Consider the following 23,043-nt stretch of genomic DNA (forward strand, 5'->3'; position numbering starts at 1 on the left):
CAGAAAAAGTACATGATGTAGCCTATGTGCACTATACAACAGACACACCGTGTCCCTTATGCTGGTATGTCTGGAAACAGTGAGCACCACCGCTTGAAACTCACAAGCGGAAGCATAAAACAGGTAAAAATAAGCAACGAGTGCCCTTCAAAGCCAGCTCAAGTCTGCCTAGAATTTTTAAACTGTTAAACAAAAAACGCCATTGGTGACTGAAAAAAAAATGGGTATTAAATGAAACAAGCCAAGAAAGCGTTCCCAACAATCACAACTGAGGGGCAAAATTCTCTGTAGCTTTACATCTCCCACCTTTGAAACTCTCAGATTTCTGTTACTGAAAAAAAAAAAAATAATAATAATCTCTGCAATAACCTTTATCTTATCCAAAATATACATTACATTTTTAAAGCCTTAGTCAGGATAATCCTATGGAACAATTTCTTGAGCGAAATAACAAAAAAAAAAAGACTACATAGGGGTTTTTGACTCAACTCTCTGTACGGTTGGACTGAAAAGTCTACACTGTTACAAATAGCATTTGATATACACCTGATCACCATTATATATCAGAGAAAACTTTGGCTTTAAGCATCACTCCTTATAACCAAACCATACAACGCTAAAGGCAACAATTGTCCTGAACTGAAAGTCATGAATTACAGGTTGCTTCAATGCTAATAATAGCTGGGTGTCAGAGACCTGCTAACTGTACACAAATCTATGTTTAAAAGGACAAAACAGAAGGCCTTCCAGTTTATGCCCAAGAATATCCCATTACTTTTAGGGTAATTAAATATCTTGCTCACAACTTGCAAGTTTATGGACTCTGACACGCCCAGAATGTGAACATACACTTTCAAGTATTTGGGGAAAACCTATGAATACAGTTTTTCTTTCCAATTAGCACTGAAAAAAATAATTAATAAATAAATACAATCACCTGGGGTACTTTGAATTCCAGAATGTCTAGCATATTGTTATATATGCTAGCGAGCCAGACCATAAGCCACTACATTTAAAGAAAAAAAAAAGAAAAAAAACACAACACACACACAGACACAAACACCAAGAACAATCCTGGCTCTCTGTGAAAATAAGCTTGGAATTTTACTTGGCTATGGCTCAGCCTAACTACACAAATCATCGACCAAGCATGGGCACTAGTGCCTGCAGTTTAATGCAATTTTTCAATTAGAACTGTTTTATTCAAAGTTGTACATAAAAGGCAAGAAGTGCACTTGTCTATATTCCTCCACCTGAACCTTCTTCTACATAGTAGTCCTGCATTTAGACTACAGCCAAAAATTTATCACAAATTCGCCAACCTGGGAAATTTCTTAGATTACACCCTAATGACTTAATCGTGTTCACATTATCCTAAACATTATGGCTCAAAGCTCTGTTAGAACAAAGTGAAATGTGCATACGAACACAAGCTTCTAAAACATTCCCTATAAAAGTTTTCATTTGCTTTTTGCTATCATTCTACTACAGTTTAGAGGGGTCAATGGACAATAAGAAACCCTGATATAGCATCAGAATGCTAATAGTGTGACTGGCCCCTATTTACAAGTGTCCCACTAGACCACGCTGTCAAAAACTCACAAAAGGAATGTTAAAATGTGGAGAACCAGGAAAGTGCATCCAACATTCTCCACCCAGAAAAAACAAATGTCTGTCCTTGACAAATGATGCAATTTTTCTTACAGGCAGAGAAACAAAAGGAGCTGGACTAGAGGACCTTTGCAGTAAGGGCAAATACCCATTTGATGATTTACTGTAAGAATGTAGCGGAGAAGTCTCCTGTCCAATGGAGAAAGGTGCCTTACATCATTCACAGGAACACAAAAGAAAGTAAAAACAACTTACTTCGTCCCAACTGCTTCACGTAAAGGGTCATTTCAGCAATAAAACTCCTGCAGACAGAAAGATACCGTTAGTTTATCTATAACAGCTGTTTGTGTGCGCACGCACACACACACACACACACACTTATGGGTACTTACAAGAGAAGTCACAAGCTCCAAATGGTTCCCCTTTGGGCCCATATTCAGACGTACAGGGACAATAGGACGGAGAAAGCGGATTACAGTTTCACAGTGAAGACACAGGGGAAGAAGATAATCTATGTTTGTATATGTGCAACAGGGTTGAATCTGGCTCCAACTGCAATTAGCTAGCAGCTCCATTACACAAGGTGTTGACAGAAGCAGGTATCACTGTGTACAAATGCCAATTTACTTTTCAGTGTGCCTGGAGACAAGTGTGTACATGGTTAGGCATCTTCGTACATGACAGACTGGTATATGATGAGGGTTCTTGGCACACAACAGCTTTGACTATTAAATGGCGAGGGTAGTTTGGCAAATAAGGCCAAATGACAAAAGGTTTGTGGGTATGTGACTGCCAAGGCTTAGCCGGGGTCAGGGTACTTTAACACATGCCTTTCTCAGGAAGAGAACGCCCCCCTCCCGTTTTTCATGCCGTACATGCTCAAAACCAATGAGAAATAAATCCAGCTTTCAATAAGCAGCACTGCTGCAACTTTTAGTACTTACACTCCTCATACTGCCCAAGTTATTGATTACTTTAGGGTGAAAAACAGAATTAAGACCAGAATGCCCTCCCAATTAAAAGTGCCTCAGTTGGAGGTATACTTTGCCTTTGTGGTCCCACAAAAGCACACCGCAGGATCAACTAGACGTGATGGCCTTAAGGACAATGGAGAATCTAGAGTGGGGGCCCAAAGATCACAGCACAACTTCGTTAAGCAAACTCACAAGATTCTTCATCGTCATCACTCATTGGTATGCAAAAGATGCATCCTCAGCCAGCTTCATGCCAACAATAGGAGGGTGAAGCAAACCACTCAAAGAAAAGGAAATCAGAGAGGATGAAATGCAGGAGAGAAAGAAGGTAAGGAAAGTTGCCTTGGGTGAAGTCTGAAAGCAAGCTAAACATGTGGAAGCTCTGCAAGCGACTAAACGATAAGGCAAGGGAGAGAGGAAATTTTTTTTTTTTTTTTTTTTTAAACACACAAATACACAATAGGTTCATTTATTGAGCACAGAATCATTTCTCAAAAGCAGCCTACAGTTACCCAAGAAAGGGTCCTTCATTGACTGGAACAATAACAAGTATTAACAATAAGCTCTCCTCTGCACCACTGACCTTCTGGCACAGTGCTCTCCTGCTCCTTGGAACAAACGATGGGGTCAGTATGTTTCTCAGCCATCCTTAATTTCGCCAATCAATCCTCTACCTGGCAAGGGAGAGTGACACCAGAAATCAGAGAGTTCAGCCATGGGATTGCTTAGTTCTGCCTAAGCATAATCACATGTGTGAATAAAGGCAGATTTCTGGTGTCACCACTGGTTTCCCCATACCAAATCCCCCAATGTGTCTCCACGTAGCTCAGAGGTTAACCTGTTGCAATCTATTGACACTTCAGATTCCCCATGTATACTGCCCTGCATTAGGAGCGCAGAACACACACATGGTGTTTGTACAGGCTCTCCCTGACAATTTAAATATGTGGGGACTCACCCAATCCTCTGGGCATTCATGTGTCTCTGTGTGCAGTAGAGGTTCAATTCTCCTTTGGGATTCACATTTTATGACCAGTAACACCCTCATACTCATGGTAAGGCGCGTGACAATAACAGAAAGAGCCCGTCCTCCCCATTAGCCTTGGGATTTATTCGTCTGTTCGAAGAGAAAATATTGGCCACGCCCAACTCCTATGAGGATTAGTCTATGTGTTGTTGACGACTACCCTTGGGATTTTTATACAGTACAGTGCAGTTAACACCAAGAATTTGCCAGAATTTTACCTTTAAAGATGTACATGCTTAATATATTCTCCATCGCCAGACTTGTGAAGCATACTGGAGAACTGCGGGTTACAAGGAACTTTCCTTTTGAAGAGTTTTAGTCCACCCTATATTTAGTTACTTTCACTCTGCATATGTTTGAAATCAGTGCGAGCCTTCAGAGGAGTATCAAGTTCTAGTCCTTGGAATGCTCTTTAGAACAAGAACAGGTGGGCTGAGAAACATACTGTCACCTTCACTGCCAAGAGTCCTGCAATTAACATGCTGCCCTGAAATCAGTAAGTCTTGCTGTTTGGTGAGGCGACATTACAGCTGCACATGGCATTTAGTGCAAGACCTAACCATAACTATAGTCTTTTTTTATGGGGTACCAGTGCCCAGTAGGGCTAAATAAAACTTGCTGGGTAAAGAAGGACTAGAAAAGGTGCGATGGGAGTAGCATGTTTAAGCTGTACTAGAGGTAAATATACATTTCCTTGTTGAATTGCTATGGCTTCTATCTAGCACCACTTAACCAGTATTTTGTCAACATGCCAAACATATCTACTAGGAAACCAGAATTCGCTACTCCCACTTTCAACTTATGTCGACATGAAACAATGCCACAGCTTCTGATCAAAACACCAAATATGTTACTGGATTTACCCTCTCAATAGATCTATTAAACGAGAAAACACAACCGTCAAATTGGGGTTGCCAGGCCCACTTTGTGAACAGCAGTACCAGGCATCAATGCTGTACAGCGCAGCTGGTAGAGATCCACCCACCATTTAACAGCACAAGATTAAACAACTAATTGTCTCTTACTATTGCTACACCGGCAGCCACATCCCTCTTACATCCATCCAGCACAAAGCAAACATAGCGGTATTCACCGTTCACCAAGTTATCATGCCCCAAGATATGAGGCCCAGAAAGTATAAACTCCTTCCACTGAGGTAAATGAAGCGTGGGATAAGCGACTCTAGCAAACCTGTTGTGGTCAGGGCCCACTTGAGTGTATTTATATTCAGCCTGCGTCTTCTCCTTCTGGAAGAACTGATTCAGACGAGCCTTGGCGTTATCAAGAGTCCAGTTGCCATGGAGACCAGCATTCAAATCTACCTCTTCTGACTCCAGAGTCTGAAAGTGAAATTGTACATTTTGACTTAAAGAAACAATTTCTTCTTTGCTGGCATAATAAAGACCAGAATCTGCACCTTAGCAGAAACTGAAGTCTTACTGGCTTAACTTTAAATTGACCGGACAAGAACATAACTATACTGCCCATGTGGCCACAACGATAACATATCATGGAGACTTGGGATGTAAAGTCAGACTGGCACCAAGGATAATAACCTCACTTTTCATAGGACAGAAGCTGGCCAGTAGAACAGAAGGTTAATTGGTGCAAGAAAGCTCTTCATGCGGACATTCATGGATAATTTTACATCAAAAGGAAATTAACAGCTGAATATAGATTTTACACCTTGGAAACATCACACTTTTTCTTGGGCATTTATATATCACCAATTGGTACCAAAAGACTGCTTGTTGCCAGAGAAAAAGCAGGAGAGATGAAGAGTGTAACGGCAACAGGAAAATAGAAAACACACAAGATTACACAATCGCCTGGTTAAATAGGAATGCTTCTTGTTTCCCTAACTTTATATTGGTCTACTCAAATGAGGAAGTCAGGACTCCATTGTTCTTATGATTTGTTCCTTCACAATCAGCATTTCAACTCTAAACCAAATTCCTACCTAAAAGATTCAATTTGACAACACGGTGTGTGATCAAGGATCATTGATGAGTAACTCATGCAAAATAGGATCCCATTAGGTTGGTTGCAAAAGAAGGCAGGGATTTAAGGCATACACAGGTGTTGTTAGGACATTTAATATAGATCACCACCACAACTGGTGCAAGGGCCTAGGTCGATTGGTTCAGCAAGTACACAATGGCCAGTGTAAAGTAAAATGCATTTTAGAGTACAAGTAATGTTCACTAGGGGTCGACTATGACTTAAGACATGGGCTGCATTTAGAAAGGAGAAAAGGCAGGCTGCCCAAGAAGACATTTGGGGGAGGAGGAGCATGCAGAGAGCAGACTTCCCCAGTTACTTACAAAAAGCTATCATTCTCAATATGCAAGCTGTCATGCACAGATTTATCTTGGCTCAACGTTACCACCTGCTTCGACCTGCTGGTGGTCTAATCAAGGCTTTGGGCTTCAATTTGGCAAAGGTGGCGCACCACCGCTATACTGCGCTAAAGCACCCCCAAGAGGTCATAAAGGCATAGTACTGTAGAACATGCAAGGACACAAAATCCCCTAGGACTAGCAGGCAGTGTTGGACACATGTGGAACGTAGCTACTTTGCTTACGAAGCTTTCTGAACAATTGGCAGTAGAACCATCACCTCACTCAGATTCAGACACCCCAGGGTACCATACCGCCTCATTCTCCTGCTCTTCCTTCTTGCTGTAGTAATCCTTCAGGTTGGCACCACGTTCCCAAGAAGCACCTCCTCCGAATCCAGAGCCAACTGGTAGCTCACCTAGGACAGAAGTGAGAAGTTGGAGGAGAGACCCCAGAGCAAGTCAAAATAATCAAACAAAGAGGGAGCCTATTGACTCTCACAACTTACACGCTGGGTTGTGTTACTCAATACATAAAGAAAAAAAAAAGCAACAAAAAAAAAAAAACGCACTGCAGTACCTTTTACAAAGTCTCTATAAGGAGCATCTCCCACAAAACCCAGCCAATCAAAAAAATGCTCTTCAAAGTAACTTACATTTTTAGTATGCGAGGCAACGTAAAAAAAAAAAAAAAAAAAAAAAAAAAAAAAAAAGCACACCCAAACACTGACAGATTTTCCAAAAGAGACCTGGTGGTATTACTACGTATCACATGAATGATTTAGCTCTAGCAAGCAGGTTACTGCACGTCAAAATCTGTTTTTGTCAGTTGATCAAAGCAGTCATGTTGTAGGAGTAGGCTTCTTTGCGTGCCCAAATGAAGATCCTTTCGCCAAGCACCAGAGCTGTGTCCCCTGCTCGGCAAACTTTGCCATGTATTTGAAATAACAGTATCAGCCGCTACCTGGCAACGCGAGACAAATGTGATGGCTGACATGGCCCTTTAAACAGTAGGTTATTACACTACAACCTACACATTGCTCTGTGTATCACTATAGATTGCCAATATGTTATTGAATGTTTGGGAGCATAACATCATAATTAGCTGTGCCTCCAAGAGCCTGCATACTCACCACAAGTGGTAGACGTGGAAGCCCAGGCAGACAAAATGTGTTTTGCGAACTATTTTTGTAAAACACTTATTGATGAACTGGATGCACTACTAAACCAACACAGTCGTAAGTCCTATAGCCATTTTAACTCGGTTTACTGCTATTTTGAGATAACTGGGGATTCCTTGGTTGACAATGTTTCAAGCATGTGAATGTATGAAACGTAGGAGAACTGGAGTTACAGGTAAGTGTAGGAAGTTGGCTCTGTATGCACTATTTCAAAGTAAGGAATAGTATGCACAGAGTCCAAGGGTTCCCCTTAGCGGTAAGATAGTGGCAAAAAGAGATAATACTAATGCTCTATATTGTGGTAGTGTGGTCGAGCAGTAGGCTTATCAAAAGGAGTAGTGTTAAGCATTTGTTGTACATACACAAGCAATAAATGTGTAAGGAAATGCCTCCTTGGCATGGTTACCCCCTGACTTTTTGCCTTTGCTGATGCTATGTTTTGATTTGAAAGTGTGCTGAGGCCTGCTAACCAGGCCCCAGCACCAGTGTTTTCCCTAACCTGTACTTTTGTTTTCACAATTGGCACACCCTGGCATCCAGGTAAGTCCCTTGTAACTGGTACCCCTGGTACCAAGGGCCCTGATGCCAGGGAAGGTCTCTAAGGGCTGCAGCATGTCTTATGCCACCCTGGGGACCCCTCACTCAGCACAGACACACTGCTTGCCAGCTTGTGTGTGCTGGTGAGGACAAAACGAGTAAATCGACATGGCACTCCCCTCAGGGTGCCATGCCAACCTCACACTGCCTGTGCAGTATAGATATGTCACCCCTCTAGCAGGCCTTACAGCCCAAAGGCAGGGTGCACTATACCATAGGTGAGGGCACCAGTGCATGAGCACTGTGCCCCTACAGTGTCTAAGCAAAACCTTAGACATTGTAAGTGCAGGGTAGCCATAAGAGTATATGGTCTGGGAGTCTGTCAACCACTGACTCCACAGCACCATAATGGCTACACTGAAAACTGGGGGTACCAGTTACAAGGGACTTACCTGGATGCCAGGGTGTGCCAATTGTGAAAACAAAAGTACAGGTTAGGGAAAGAACACTGGTGCTAAGGGCCTGGTTAGCAGGCCTCAGCACACTTTCAAATCAAAACTTAGCATCAGCAAAGGCAAAAAGTCAGGGGGGTAACCATGCCAAGGAGGCATTTCCTTACAGTAAGTAACTCATTTCTTACCAGTCCTGTCTGCTACACTAGTAAAGGCGTCATAAAACCGTTCCATAGAAGGAAATGATCAAACACACATAATGAACAATCAAGGACATTCGAAAAGTAACTTTTTCCATCTCAATTTTTACGACTATTGCAAGCCAAACTGTTGTCCAGGTGAAGATCAATGGGACACAAAGTGAATGAATGTAAGAAGTATATCAGACAAGCATGTTTCACACTTGCACATCTCTGCTTACCGGTTTCCTTTTTGATTGCCAAGTGCGGTGGAAGAGGCCCTGAAGATCCTTCAAACCCCCCAGCAGGAACACCAAGTCCTTGCCCCTCCCCAACCTATGAATAAAAGAACAATTCATTTAAGTGATACCGGAAGTCTGTGTCTAGCAAATCATCAAGTGTCCAAATGCCCCAAAATTGCAGTGAGAAAATGCCACACACAAAAAAACTTGTCTCTGGCACACATATTCCTGGACTCATCCAGACCGCTTAAAAACAAGGGAACCGTAACAAGGTCTGAAATCCCACAAGTGGGTAATTTTAAAAAAAATATATATTCTCAAACACAAATAGGGACGAAATACTAATTCAGGGGTCTCCAACTTTTCAATTAGAGCTACTTATGTTTGAGAAAAATCATTCCGAGCTACTTATATTAATAATTAATATTGTAGTAATCAGTCAATGAGGTATGCCTCTACATGGATAATATATATGTCAGTCATTTTCATAACCGATGCGTTTGACAGCAAGGAAATAATATTACCAATAAGTGTCCCCAATGCCCCATGACATATCAGCTTCAAATATATTTTGGTAATTCAACCCTTTCTCTAAACATCAGCCTATGAGCTTTGAAAAATAGATGCATTTCAATTCCAATAAACATATTATTTACCTTTGGTACACATGTATTAATCCAGCCAAGCAAAAGCTTCTAATTTAATAGGCTGGGCTGCACACAGGACAGCGACTTAAAAGGTAGCCAAAGAGCTACCAGTAGCTTGCAGGCTACTCTCTGGAGAAGCAGCTCCTATATGAACTGCAGGATCTGCCCGCTTTCATTTTGGAAGCAGCATCCTTATTACAGCCAACCACAGACGATGTGTTTTTAAGATAACACACTACTCCCATTCTTCTCTTCCCTTCCATCCCAGTTAAATAGTAAACACTTAATGGGCTGAGAAACGGAACAACAAAAATAAAAAGTATCTGATAGGGCAGTGTAGGAATGGTCTCCAACTAAGCAGAAAGAACTACTGGCATGCACATGGTTAGTCTTACATTGAGCACACTTCCTTTACCTCCCCCCACCCACCTGTGTTGAAAGTGGCATTCTACTCACAGATGTTTGATTCATCCTCAAAACTCTAAAATATCCCAGGCTTAAAAAGCATCAGGAGATCGAGTCTACATGAGCGCACGCCTGAGAAGCAGGGATCTTACAAACAAACCATTTCAAAGAATAAGGCATGAACTACAAATGACAACAGAATCGCTCAGCATTCAGATACTTTCTTTTGGTTTAATAAGCTCCCTTGTAGGAATGCAGCAGGCGAGCTGCATTTGTAGGCTGGGCAAACACCTAGTGTGAACGGCCTGAAATGAACGCATCCTTAGAAATTCTGCCATCTTCTGTGTGGTGCAATTAGGAATTCTGGGACAGGGTGATGCCTACTCTCCAAACTAAGTGGTCATCTAGGGGGCGTAGTGACACCAAGGGTAAGTAGCCCACTGGCTACAATCCTTCACTCCCCTTAATGCCCCTCCTAAATTAAATATTTAGTGGGCCCCATACAAACATGGAATTCCTATCACCGACGTCCAGGACATATTGTTTGGGGTCAAGGGCAACAAGTTTTTATGTTAATTTTGCCCTTGGAACAAGTAGTCCTAGCCCCCTGCAGCACAAACACTTTAGCTTCTAGTTTACAGAGAAGGGAACGGTTTGCAGTGGAGGTAATGTGTGTCCATATGGTTATGCTGTTCAAACGTGCATTTATGGTTCAATAATGAAAAGCCTTCGTTATTAGGGCGAGCTCTGAAAATAAAATTAATCAAGCATTGGCAAATCAAAAAAAAACAAATTTAGTCTTTCGGTTCAGTTAATGCATACCTTGTTTTTGCCAGGCCCTCACCAATGCAATAAACACTGGCAAAAAGCAAAAAATGTTTTGGGTCTCAAAAAGCACACATTAGTGGCATAACAAAGGCCCCGCACCCCCTCCCCAGGAGACCCCATAAGCACAGCACCTGCCCTGAGTGAGTCAGGGGAGAGGCAGGCCTACAGTTTACTTACACCACTGATTGCCACAGTAGTTCCTGCCACTGAAAAAAACTATTTTGTGAGCCAATATTCTCCTTGTGAAAGAGAAGAATGTGATCACTCACAATCAAGCCAGCCAATGGATGGAGAAATAGAAGTTTAATAAAAACAAAATGTCTTGTAACTCAAGACTTAATTAGGGGCCCAATTCTTAAAGAAAGTCACAAAAGTGCACCCATGGTATATGTCTGAATTATTGGCTTCGACTAGGAAATCGTACTTCTAAACGAAGCAGGAGTCTGGTGGAGTCTTGCACGTCAAATCTGGGGACCCACCCACATAATCATGTTTGCACCAGTCCAGGGACCCCCAGTCCCTGCTCCGGCACAAAACTGCACAAAGAAAAGGGGATTGACCACTCCCCTGTCCATCATCACCCAAGAGGTGGTGCCCAGAGCGCCTCCAGGCGGCCACTTGATTCTGCCATCTTCAATCCAAGATGTGCAGAGGCCCCTGGGAGCTTCTGGTTGGTCAGGACAGGTAGCTGACGTCAGTAACCCTCTCTGATAGGTAGTTACCCTGCAGAGTGACGAAGTCCCCTGTTAGGGATATTTGGGGACTCCCTTGCGGGTGGGTCCCCAGATTCAGCATGCAAGACTCCACCAGAACTCCTCTGCTTTAACCTCTTCTGCTCCTTGCCACAGGAATTGCTGCTGGACTTCCTAGGAACCGAACACACCTGCAACCCCAGAGACTACCTCGCCTTACAACATTGTTTCTCCAGCTCCTTCAGCAACTGCGCCATTTGCATGGCTGTGCATCCTCTGGGGTTGGAAAGGCTTCAGCTGCACCCAAGAAGCAAGAAGGAATCACTTCCCAGCATTGCAGGCACCCAAGGGAATGACGTCCGGCTGCTTAGATCTTCTGGATCTGTGAAGCTTCTCCAACAAAGGTGGTGGTTCTGAGGGGCCCCTGGGTCCTCTTTGCCTTCTGTCCAACTTGGGAGACAGAGAGCTCTTGCATTTTTCTCCAGGACAGAATCCCTGTGCACAGAGACTGTTGGAGCAACCAAGGCTTGTTGACTTCTACTCAGAGGGATCTTCTGGTTCCAAGTAACCCCACACTTCATCAATGCAAGGCCAGTCTCCTCAGTGCTGCTCCAGCAATGTTGGACTCCTCCTAGGTAAGTCTTGGCTGCTCACCATGCCTACCACTAGAGAGCCCTGGCTTCCTAGACACTGTTCACTAACTGAGAAGGGTTTCCTGGACCTGGTATAAAAGGTACAAACACCATAGGTGTCCACCACACACCAGGCCAGCGTTCCTACACCAGTAATCCTGGTATCTAAATTTATATCCTCAGAGTCAGGTTGTAGTAGAAACGTTGGGAGTTAATGTACATAAAAGAAGAGTAAACACTCAGAGGAAAAAGGGGCACATCAATCTAAGCAAACAAATAATGGACTTATTAAAAAAAAAAAAAGACAGCACGTGACAAGTCACAGACTTTCAACTTAGGTTTCAGATGTCGAAATGTGTACAGTATGACCACAGCAAAGGCAAGCCACTCACCACAAATGTCGGGACCTCTGAACTTTTAACTTCACCAATGCGCACCAGATAGTTGACAAAGTCTCTCGCTGCATTGCTCTGTGCATCTTTTTTGCTAGTAGAATTGCCCATGCCAGTGTAATTAAAGCCATCCACACGCACCTGGTAAAAAAAAATATATATATATATATAAATATATATATATTAATAATAATATAAAACGCTCAGAGTGAATACTAAGAAGATAAGATATCCAATGTAATAGCAACCTCAGCAGTTTTACCAGTACAGGGTCGTTTACCTTTTCCCTGCAGAAAAAATGAATTAGCATAGACTGCCATTAACCCTTTAGTGTTTTTTAAAGGCTCATTCCCAGTTAGTCGGGGCCAGGCATTATAAACTCATAAGACCTACTGGCAGAGAAACTGCTTAAATACTTCAAGGTGAACCAGAACGTTGTAATTTCTCAGACTTACAACTATTATAGAAAAACAACTCAGTGTCCCAGAAGTCGACTAATGCTGCACAATTTGTAACGCCGTACTTGCCCATAATTATATACATAAATTAGTTCCAATTGGGTGTGCCCCTGGTCTATAAAAATAGACAACCAGTGCTCTTGCAAGCAAGTACACAATGACAAAGTGAAAAAACAGATGCATGCAGTCATAAACCAATGCTCATGCCCACACACACAAGTTTAATATCCAGACTAAAAGTGCTTATTTCTACCAGTTTCTGGGGATATATTGTGGAGAGGTGTGAGGTTGTTAGTCAAAGGGTGTATGAATCCCCCACATGCTTGTTTCCTTACTGGACATTTCCAGCCTATGGATGTCTGTAGGAAAATGGCTCACTGTTGCAGTTACCCTTCACTTTTTGCCTGATATTGATGGTGACTTGACTGAAAAGTGTGCAGGGACCCTGCCAACCAGGCCCCAGCACCAGTGTTCTTTCACTAAAAGTGTACCATTGTTCCATAATTGGTACATCCCTGGCACACAGATAAGTCCCTTTTAAAAGGTACCAGTAGTACAATTGGCCCTGTGACCAGGGAAGGTCCCCAAGGGCTGCAGCATGTGTTGTGCCACCCTAAGGGACCCCTCACCTAACACATGCACACTGCCATTGCAGCTTGTGTGTGTTGGTGGGGAGAAAAAGGCAAAGTCGATACGGCATCCCCCTCAGGATGCCATGCGCAGAAAATACTGCCTGTGGCATAGGTAAGCCACCCCTCTAGCAGGCCTTACAGTCCTAAGGCAGGGTGCACTATACCACAAGTGAGGGCATAGCTGCATGAGCAATATGCCCCTACAGTGTCTAAGTCTATATTTGGACATTGTAAGTACAGTGTGGCCATATTGAGTATATGGTCTGGGAGTTTGTCAAAAACGAACTCCACAGCTCCATAATGGCTACACTGAATACTGGGAAGTTTGGTATTGAACTTTTCAAAATAATAAACCCACACTGATGCCAGTGCTGGATTTATTTAAAAAATGCACACAGAGGGCACCTTAGAAGATGCCCCCTGTATTTTGCCCAATCCTTCAGTGCAGGACTGACGGTCTGTGCCAGCCTGGCACAGAGATGAGTTTCTGACCCCCTGGGGTGAGAGCCTTTGTGGTCTCTGAAGCCAGAAACAAAGCCTGCACTGGGTGGTGGTGCTTAACACCCACCCCCGCAGGAACCGTAACACCTAGCAGAGAGCCTCGAAGGCTCAGGTTTTGTGTTACAATGCCCAAAGGTACTCCAGCTAGTGGAGATGCCCGCCCCTCCCTGGACACAGCCCCCATGTCCAGAGGAGATAATGAGAAAAATAAAGAGGAGTCACCCACCAGTTAGGACAGCCCATAGGAAATCCTCCATCTTGAAATTGGAGGATTCCCCCAATAGGATTAGGGATGTGCCCCCCTCCCCTCAGGGAGGAGGCACAAAGAGGGTGTAGCCACCCTCAAGGACAGTAGCCATTGGCTACTGCCCCCGACCTAAACACACCCCTAAATTTAGTATTTAAGGGTGACCCTTAACCCAGGAAATCAGATTCCTGCAACAAGAAGGACTGCTGACCTGAAAGCCCTACAAAGACTACAACTGACTTGGCCCCAGCCCTACTAGCCTGTCTTTAGACTCAAAGAACCTGCACCGCGACGCATCCGACAGGGACCAGCGACCTCTGAAGCCTCAGAAGGAGTGCCCTGAACCTGAAGGACCAAGAAACTCCTGAGAACAGCAGCACTGTTCAAAATAAATAAATTAAAAAAAAACAACAACACTGCAACTTTCAAAGACTTCACTCTTCCCGTCGGAAGTGTGAGACTTCACACTCTGCACCCGACGCCCCTGGCTCGAGTTCCAGAGAACCAACACTACAGAGTGGACTCCCAGGCGAAAGTGACCTTGTGAGTAACCTAAGACGACCCCCCTGGACCCTCACAGCGACGCATGCAGAGAGGATCCAGAGACCCACCCTGACCGCGACAGCCTGGAATAAAGACCCCGACGCCTGGACCAAGCACTGCACCCGCAGCCTCCAGGACCAGAAGGAACCGAACTCCAGTGCAGGAGTGACCATCGGGCGACCCTCTGCCTAGCCCAGTCGGTGGCTGGCCTGAGAAGCCCCCCCCTGTGCCCTGCTTGCACCACTAGAGTGACCCCCGGGTCCCTCCATTGATTCCTATTGAAAACCCGACGCCTGCTTTGCACACTGCACCCGGCCGTACCTGTGCCGCTGAGGGTGTGTTGTCACCCCCCCCACCAGTGCTCAGCAAAACCCCCCTGGTCTACCCTCCGAAGACACAGGTACTTATCTGTTGGCAGACTGGAACCGGAGCACCCCTGCTCTCCATAGGCACCTATGTGTTTGGGCCCTCCTTTGACCTCTGCACCTGACCGGCCCTGTGTTGCTTATGCTGTAACTTTGGGATTTCCTTGAACCCCCAATGGTGGGCTGCCAATGCCCAGGGACTTGAACTTGTAAGTTTCTTACTTACCTGAAAAACCAACCTATACTTACCTCCCCCAGGAACTGTTGATTTTTGCAGTGTGTCCACTTTTAAATCAGCTTATTGCCATTTTAACTAAAACTATGTATGTTACTGCTCTAATTCATAGTTCCATACTTACCTGTGTGGAGTACCTTGCATTTTATGTATTTAATTCAAATATTGAATCTTGTGGTTCTACAATAAAATAAGAAAATATATTTTTCTATATAAAACCTATTGGCCTGGAGTTAAGTCTTTGAGTGTGTGTTCCTCATTTATTGCCTGTGTGTGTACACAACAAATGCTTAACACTACCCTCTGATAAGCCTACTGCTCGACCATAGTACAACATAATAGAGCATTAGAATTATTTAATTTTGCCATTATCTTACCTCTAAGGGGAACCCTTGGACTCTGTGTGCACCATCTCTCACTTTGAGATAGTATATACAGAGCCAACTTCCTACAATGCCTATTTAACCATAGACACCAAAGATAGATGTTAGCCGTGCTAATGTTTTAGATATATTGAAACAAAGGGTAGAATGGAGCGGATCTCTAAAAGAACGTCCCTATTGTGCATTGTTAGTGGCTTAAGAGTATGTCAGCTCAAGTGACGTTTTATGGAAACGTCTGAATATGCATGGGGAGGTTCTTTTTAGGACTACCACTCTTTAACGCAAAGTAGTTTGTGGCACTACTCGCAATCGCGGGAGGCCGGTATATTCATTCTGAAATGCGCTTCTTGCTGCCCTTGTACCATCATCCTCACCAGACGCACACTGATCCATGCGAAGGGCAAGTATTTTCCCAATATAATTTTACACCCTTTTTATGACTGGCAAACACATCCACGATAGAAATTCTACCAACAGTTGCAACAAATGCTATATTTTAAATATTGCTTAAATGTCCATTTGTAACCCAAACATGCCTCAAGAATTGCAGTCTCAAGCTCACCAATAGTGCGAATGCTTCATAAATCACTATGCCTTTTACGAAGCATGCTCCCTTACTGGATAATGTAACAATTCACCTGTGATATGTTAGTACTGTGCACTAGCCTCTTCTGTGAAGGTGAGAGGGCTTGGCAGGAAGCTAATGGGGATACCAACTCTATGACCACTATTCGTGTGTTACACAGTTCTTCATTCCAAACAAGCATTAGAATAGCCACTTGGTCCCACCTTTGGAACCTTATAAGTATTTAGCCATGCAGCACATTAAAACTTTATCAGAAATAAACCGTGTTTGTGCATTCCTTCATACACTCGCTGTAATGAAATGCCTCCTTGGCATGGTTACCCCCTGACTTTTTGCCTTTGCTGATGCTATGTTTTGAATTAAAAGTGTGATGAGGCCTGCTAACCAAGCCCCAGCACCAGTGTTCTTTCCCTAACCTGTACTTTTGATTCCACAATTGGCACACCCTGGCACCCAGATAAGTCCCTTGTAACTGGTACCTCTGGTACCAAGGGCCCTGATGCCAGGGAAGGTATCTAAGGGCTGCAGCATGTATTATGCCACCCTAGAGACCCCTCACCCAGCACAGACACACTGCTTACCAGCTTGTGTGTGCTAGTGAGAACAAAATGAGTAAGACAACATGGCACTCCCCTCAGGGTGCCATGCCAGCCTCTCACTGCCTATGCAGTATAGGTAAGGCACCCCTCACAGCCCTAAGGCAGGGTGCACTATACCATAGGTGAGGGTACCAGTGCATGAGCACTGTCCCCCTACAGTGCCTAAGCAAAACCTTAGACATTGTAAGTGCAGGGTAGCCATAAGAGTATATGGTCTGGGAGTCTGTCAAACACGAACTCCACAGCACCATAATGGCTACACTGAAAACTGGGAAGTTTGGCACCAAACTTCTCAGCACAATAAATGCACACTGATGCCAGTGTACATTTTATTGTAAAGTACACCACAGAGGGCACCTTAGAGGTGCCCCCTGAAACTTAACCGACTATCTATGTAGGCTGACTGGTTCCAGCAGCCTGCCACACTAGAGACATGTTGCTGGCCTCATGGGGAGAGTGCCTTTGTCACTCTGAGGCCAGTAACAAAGCCTGCACTGGGTGGAGATGCTAACACTTCCCCCAGGCAGGAGCTGTAACACCTGGCGGTGAGCCTCAAAGGCTCACTCACCCCTTTGTCACAGCACCGCAGGACACTCCAGCTAGTGGAGTTGCCCGCCCCCTCCGGCCCCGGCCCCCACTTTTGGCGGCAAGGCCGGAGAAAATAATGAGAACAACAAGGAGGAGTCACTGGCCAGTCAGGACAGCCCCTAAGGTGTCCTGAGCTGAGGTGACTCTGACTTTTAGAAATCCTCCATCTTGCAGATGGAGGATTCCCCCAATAGGATTAGGGATGTGACCCCCTCCCCTTGGGAGGAGGCACAAAGAGGGTGTACTCACCCTCAGGGCTAGTAGCCATTGGCTACTAACCCCCCAGACCTAAACACGCCCTTAAATGTAGTATTTAAGGGCTTCCCTGAACCTAAGATTTTAGATTCCTGCAACAACAAGAAGAAGGACTGCCTAGCTGAAAACCCCTGCAGAGGAAGACCAGAAGACAACAACTGCCTTGGCTCCAGAAACTCACCGGCCTGTCTCCTGCCTTCCAAGGAACTCTGCTCCAGCGACGCCTTCCAAAGGGACCAGCGACCTCTGAATCCTCTGAGGACTGCCCTGCTTCGACGACGACAAGAAACTCCAGAGGACAGCGGACCTGCTCCAAAAAGACTGCAACTTTATCCAAAGGAGCAGCTTTAAAGAATCCTGCAATCTCCCCGCAAGAAGCGTGAGACTTGCAACACTGCACCCGGCGACCCCGACTCGGCTGGTGGAGAACCAACACCTCAGGGAGGACCCCCGGACTACTCTACGACTGAGTACCAAAACCTGTCCCCCCTGAGCCCCCACAGCGCCGCCTGCAGAGGGAATCCCGAGGCTTCCCCTGACCGCGACTCTCTGAAACCTAAGTCCCGACGCCTGGAAAAGACCCTGCACCCGCAGCCCCCAGGACCTGAAGGACCGGACTTTCACTGCAGAAGTGACCCCCAGGAGTCCCTCTCCCTTGCCCAAGTGGAGGTTTCCCCGAGGAAGCCCCCCCTTGCCTGCCTGCAGCGCTGAAGAGATCCCTTGATCTCTCATTGACTTCCATTGCGAACCCGACGCTTGTTCTAACACTGCACCCGGCCGCCCCCGCGCCGCTGAGGGTGAAATTTCTGTGTGGGCTTGTGTCCCCCCCGGTGCCCTACAAAACCCCCCTGGTCTGCCCTCCGAAGACGCGGGTACTTACCTGCTGGCAGACTGGAACCGGGGCACCCCCTTCTCTCCATTGAAGCCTATGCGTTTTGGGCACCACTTTGAACTCTGCACCTGACCGGCCCTGAGCTGCTGGTGTGGTAACTTTGGGGTTGCTCTGAACCCCCAACGGTGGGCTACCTTGGACCAAGAACTGAACCCTGTAAGTGTCTTACTTACCTGGTAAAACTAACAAAAACTTACCTCCCCCAGGAACCGTGAAAATTGCACTAAGTGTCCACTTTTAAAATAGCTATTTGTGAATAACTTGAAAAGTATACATGCAATTGAAATGATTCAAAGTTCCTAATGTACTTACCTGCAATACCTTTCAAACAAGATATTACATGTTAAATTTGAACCTGTGGTTCTTAAAATAAACTAAGAAAAGATATTTTTCTATACAAAACCTATCGGCTGGATTTGTCTCTGAGTGTGTGTACCTCATTTATTGTCTATGTGTATGTACAACAAATGCTTAACACTACTCCTTGGATAAGCCTACTGCTCGACCACACTACCACAAAATAGAGCATTAGTATTCTCTTTTTACCACTATTTTACCTCTAAGGGGAACCCTTGGACTCTGTGCATGCTATTCCTTACTTTGAAATAGCACATACAGAGCCAACTTCCTACATTGGTGGATCAGCGGTGGGGTACAAGACTTTGCATTTGCTGGACTACTCAGCCAATACCTGATCACACGACAAATTCCAAAATTGTCATTAGAAATTGATTTTTTGCAATTTGAAAAGTTTTCTAAATTCTTTAAAGTCCTGCTAGGGCCTTGTGTTAGTCCCTGTTAGCATTTCTTTTAGAGTTTAAAAGTTTGTAAAACTTTGAATTAGATTCTAGAACCAGTTTTAGTTTCTTAAAAAGTATTCCAACTTTTAGAAGAATAATGTCTAATACAGATGTGAATGTGGTGGAACTCGACACCACACCTTACCTCCATCTACAGATGAGAGAGCTAAGGTCACTCTGTAAACTAAAGAAAATAACAATGGGCACCAGACCTTCCAAACTACAGCTCCAGGAGCTGTTGGCAGAGTTTGAAAGAGCCAACCCCTCTGAGGATGGCAACACAGAGGATGATGATAGTGACTTGGAGGGTGATTCCCCCCCACCAGTCCTATCTAGGGAGAACAGGGCTTCTCAAGCCCTGACTCCACAGATAATAGTCAGAGATGCTGGTTCCCTCACAGGAGGGACCAACAACTCTGAAATCACTGAGGATAACTCCAGTGAAGAGGACATCCAGTTAGCCAGGATGGCCAAAAGATTGGCTTTGGAAAGACAGATCCTAGCCATAGAAAGGGAAAGACAAGAGATGGGCCTAGGACCCATCAATGGTGGCAGCAACATAACTAGGGTCAGAGATTCTCCTGACATGTTGAAAATCCCCAAAGGGATTGTAACTAAATATGAAGATGGTGATGACATCACCAAATGGTTCACAGCTTTTGAGAGGGCTTGTGAAACCAGAAAAGTGAACAAATCTCACTGGGGTGCTCTCCTTTGGGAAATGTTCACAGGAAAGTGTAGGGATAGACTCCTCACACTCTCTAAAAAAGATGCAGAATCTTATGACCTCATGAAGGGTACCCTGATTGAGGGCTTTGGATTCTCCACTGAGGAGTATAGGATTAGATTCAGGGGGGCTCAAAAATCCTCGAGCCAGACCTGGGTTGACTTTGTAGACTACTCAGTAAAAACACTAGATGGTTGGATTCAAGGAAATGGTGTAAATGATTATGATGGGCTGTACAATTTATTTGTGAAAGAACACCTATTAAGTAATTGTTTCAATGATAAACTACATCAGCATCTGGTGGACCTAGGACCAATTTCTCCCCAAGAATTGGGAAAGAAGGCGGACCATTGGGTCAAGACTAGGGTGTCCAAAACTTCCACAGGGGGTGACCAAAAGAAAGGGGTCACAAAACCTCCCCAGGGGAAAGGTGGTGAGACAGCCAAAAATAAAAATAGTAAAGAGTCTTCTACAGGCCCCCAAAAACCTGCACAGGAGGGTGGGCCCAGAGCCTCTTCACAAAACAATCCTGGGTACAAGGGTAAAAACTTTGATCCCAAAAAGGCCTGGTGTCGAAACTGTAGTCAGTCTGGACACCAAACTGGAGACAAGGCCTGTCCCAAGAAAGATACCACTTCTAAAACCCATCCAGCTAAAACTGGAATGGCCAGTCTCCAAGTGGGATCAACAGTGTGCCCAGAGCAAATCAGGTGTCACCCTGAAGCTACATTAGTCTCTAAGGGTGGGGTGGATTTAGCCACACTGGCTGCCTGGCCCCCTAACATGCAAAAATACAGGCAGCAGCTCTTAATTAATGGGACAAGTGTAGAGGGCCTGAGGGATACAGGTGCCAGTGTCACCATGGTGACAGAGAAACTGGTTTCCCCTGGCCAATACCTGGCTGGACAAACTTATCCAGTCACCAACGCTGACAATCAGACTAAAGTACATCCCATGGCTATGGTAACTTTAGAGTGGGGAGGGGTCAAAGGCCTGAAACAGGTGGTGGTCTCCTCAATTATCCCAGTAGACTGTTTGCTTGGAAATGACCTGGAGTCCTCAGCATGGGCTGAGGTAGAACTAAAAACCCATGCAGCCATGCTGGGTATCCCTGAACTGGTGTGTGTCAAGACTAGGGCACAGTGCAAGGCACAGGGTGAAAAAGTAGAGCTGGAGTCTGGAAAAATGGCCCAGCCTACCAAGAGAAAAGGAAAGTCAGCTGGGAAACCAGCTGCAACACAACACCAAAAAGAGAACCTCTCTTCTCAGGAAGAAGTTCTGCCCTCTGAGGGAACTGAGCCTATGGAGCTGGAACCTTATCAGGTTGAGCTCTTGGGCCCAGGGGGACCCTCAAGGGAAGAGTTGTGTAAGGGACAAGAAACCTGTCCCTCTCTTGAAGGCCTTAGGCAGCAAGCTGCTGAAGAGTCCAAAGGCAAGAAAAATGGAACACATAGGGTCTATTGGGAAGATGGACTCCTGTACACTGAGGCAAGAGATCCCAAACCTGGTGCCACTAGGAGAGTGGTAGTGCCTCAGGGTTTCAGAGAGTTTATTCTGACCTTAGCCCATGATATTCCCCTTGCTGGGCATTTGGGACAAACCAAGAGGTGGGAGAGGTTAGTCAACCACTTCTACTGGCCCAATATGTCCCAGAAGGTTAAGGAGTTTTGCTTCTCCTGCCCCACCTGTCAATCCAGTGGTAAGACAGGTGGGCATCCAAAGGCCCCCCTCATTCCACTTCCAGTGGTGGGGGTCCCCTTTGAAAGAGTGGGTGTGGACATAGTTGGTCCACTAGAACCTCCCACAGCCTCAGGAAATATGTACATCCTAGTAGTAGTGGATCATGCTACTAGGTATCCTGAAGCTATTCCCCTTAGGTCGACTACTGCCCCTGCAGTAGCCAAGGCCCTCATTGGTATCTTTACCAGAGTGGGTTTCCCTAAGGAGGTGGTGTCTGACAGAGGTACCAACTTCATGTCAGCATACCTAAAACACATGTGGAATGAGTGTGGAGTGACTTATAAATTCACTACACCATACCATCCACAAACTAATGGCCTTGTTGAGAGATTCAACAAGACATTAAAGGGCATGATCATGGGGCTCCCAGAAAAACTCAAACGGAGATGGGATGTCCTCCTGCCATGTCTGCTTTTCGCTTACAGAGAAGTGCCTCAGAAGGGAGTAGGATTCTCACCCTTTGAACTTCTGTTTGGCCACCCTGTAAGGGGACCACTTGCTCTTGTTGAAGAGGTCTCTCCCAGCCTTCTTTATGAGCCTAAACAAGACATAGTGGACTATGTACTTGGCCTTCGCTCAAGGATGGCAGAGTACATGGAAAAGGCAAGTAAAAACCTTGAGGCCAGCCAACAACTCCAGAAGTTGTGGTATGACCAAAAGGCTGCACTGGTTGAATTTCAACCAGGGCAGAAAGTCTGGGTTCTGGAGCCTGTGGCTCCCAGGGCACTTCAGGACAAATGGAGTGGCCCTTACCCAGTACTAGAGAGGAAGAGTCAGGTCACCTACCTGGTGGACCTGGGCACAAGCAGGAGCCCCAAGAGGGTGATCCATGTGAACCGCCTTAAGCTCTTCCATGACAGGGCTGATGTAAATCTGTTGATGGTAACAGATGAGGACCAGGAAGCTGAGAGTGAACCTCTCCCTGATCTCCTCTCATCAGACCCTAAAGATGGCTCAGTAGATGGAGTGATCTACTCAGACACCCTCTCTAGCCAACAGCAGTCTGACTGCAGGAAGGTCCTGCAGCAGTTTGCTGAACTCTTTTCCCTAACCCCTGGTCAGACCCACCTGTGTACCCATGATGTGGACACAGGAGACAGCATGCCTGTCAAAAACAAAATATTTAGACAGTCTGACCAAGTTAAGGAAAGCAGCAAGGTGGAAGTCCACAAGATGCTGGAATTGGGAGTAATTGAGTACTCTGACAGCCCCTGGGCTAGCCCAGTGGTCTTAGTCCCCAAACCTCACATCAAAGAAGGAAAGAGAGAGATGAGGTTTTGTGTGGACTACAGAGGTCTCAACTCTGTCACAAAGACAGATGCTCATCCCATTCCTAGAGCTAATGAGCTAATAGA

At 45.2% G+C, this 23,043-nt stretch overlaps 1 protein-coding gene across 4 annotated transcripts in view; it reads right to left on the reverse strand.

The window, feature by feature from the left end:
• Positions 1-23,043, reverse strand: part of DHX9 (DExH-box helicase 9) — a 226,517-nt gene that overhangs the window by 197,417 nt on the left and 6,057 nt on the right. For 3 of the 4 annotated variants that reach the window (XM_069232052.1, XM_069232050.1, XM_069232051.1), the window contains exons 3-7: positions 12,138-12,278; positions 8,542-8,635; positions 6,266-6,369; positions 4,804-4,952; positions 1,867-1,913 (exon numbers count right to left, since the gene is read on the reverse strand). In XM_069232052.1, coding sequence (XP_069088153.1) covers positions 1,867-1,913; positions 4,804-4,952; positions 6,266-6,369; positions 8,542-8,635; positions 12,138-12,278 — 535 coding nt within the window. Of the gene's footprint in view, positions 1-1,866; positions 1,914-3,168; positions 3,260-4,803; positions 4,953-6,265; positions 6,370-8,541; positions 8,636-12,137; positions 12,279-23,043 lie in introns of those variants that run through there. The other variant, XM_069232053.1, reaches the window with a different exon arrangement.

Source organism: Pleurodeles waltl, chromosome 4_2 (genome assembly GCF_031143425.1).
Source record: "Pleurodeles waltl isolate 20211129_DDA chromosome 4_2, aPleWal1.hap1.20221129, whole genome shotgun sequence".
NCBI lineage: Eukaryota > Metazoa > Chordata > Amphibia > Caudata > Salamandridae > Pleurodeles > Pleurodeles waltl.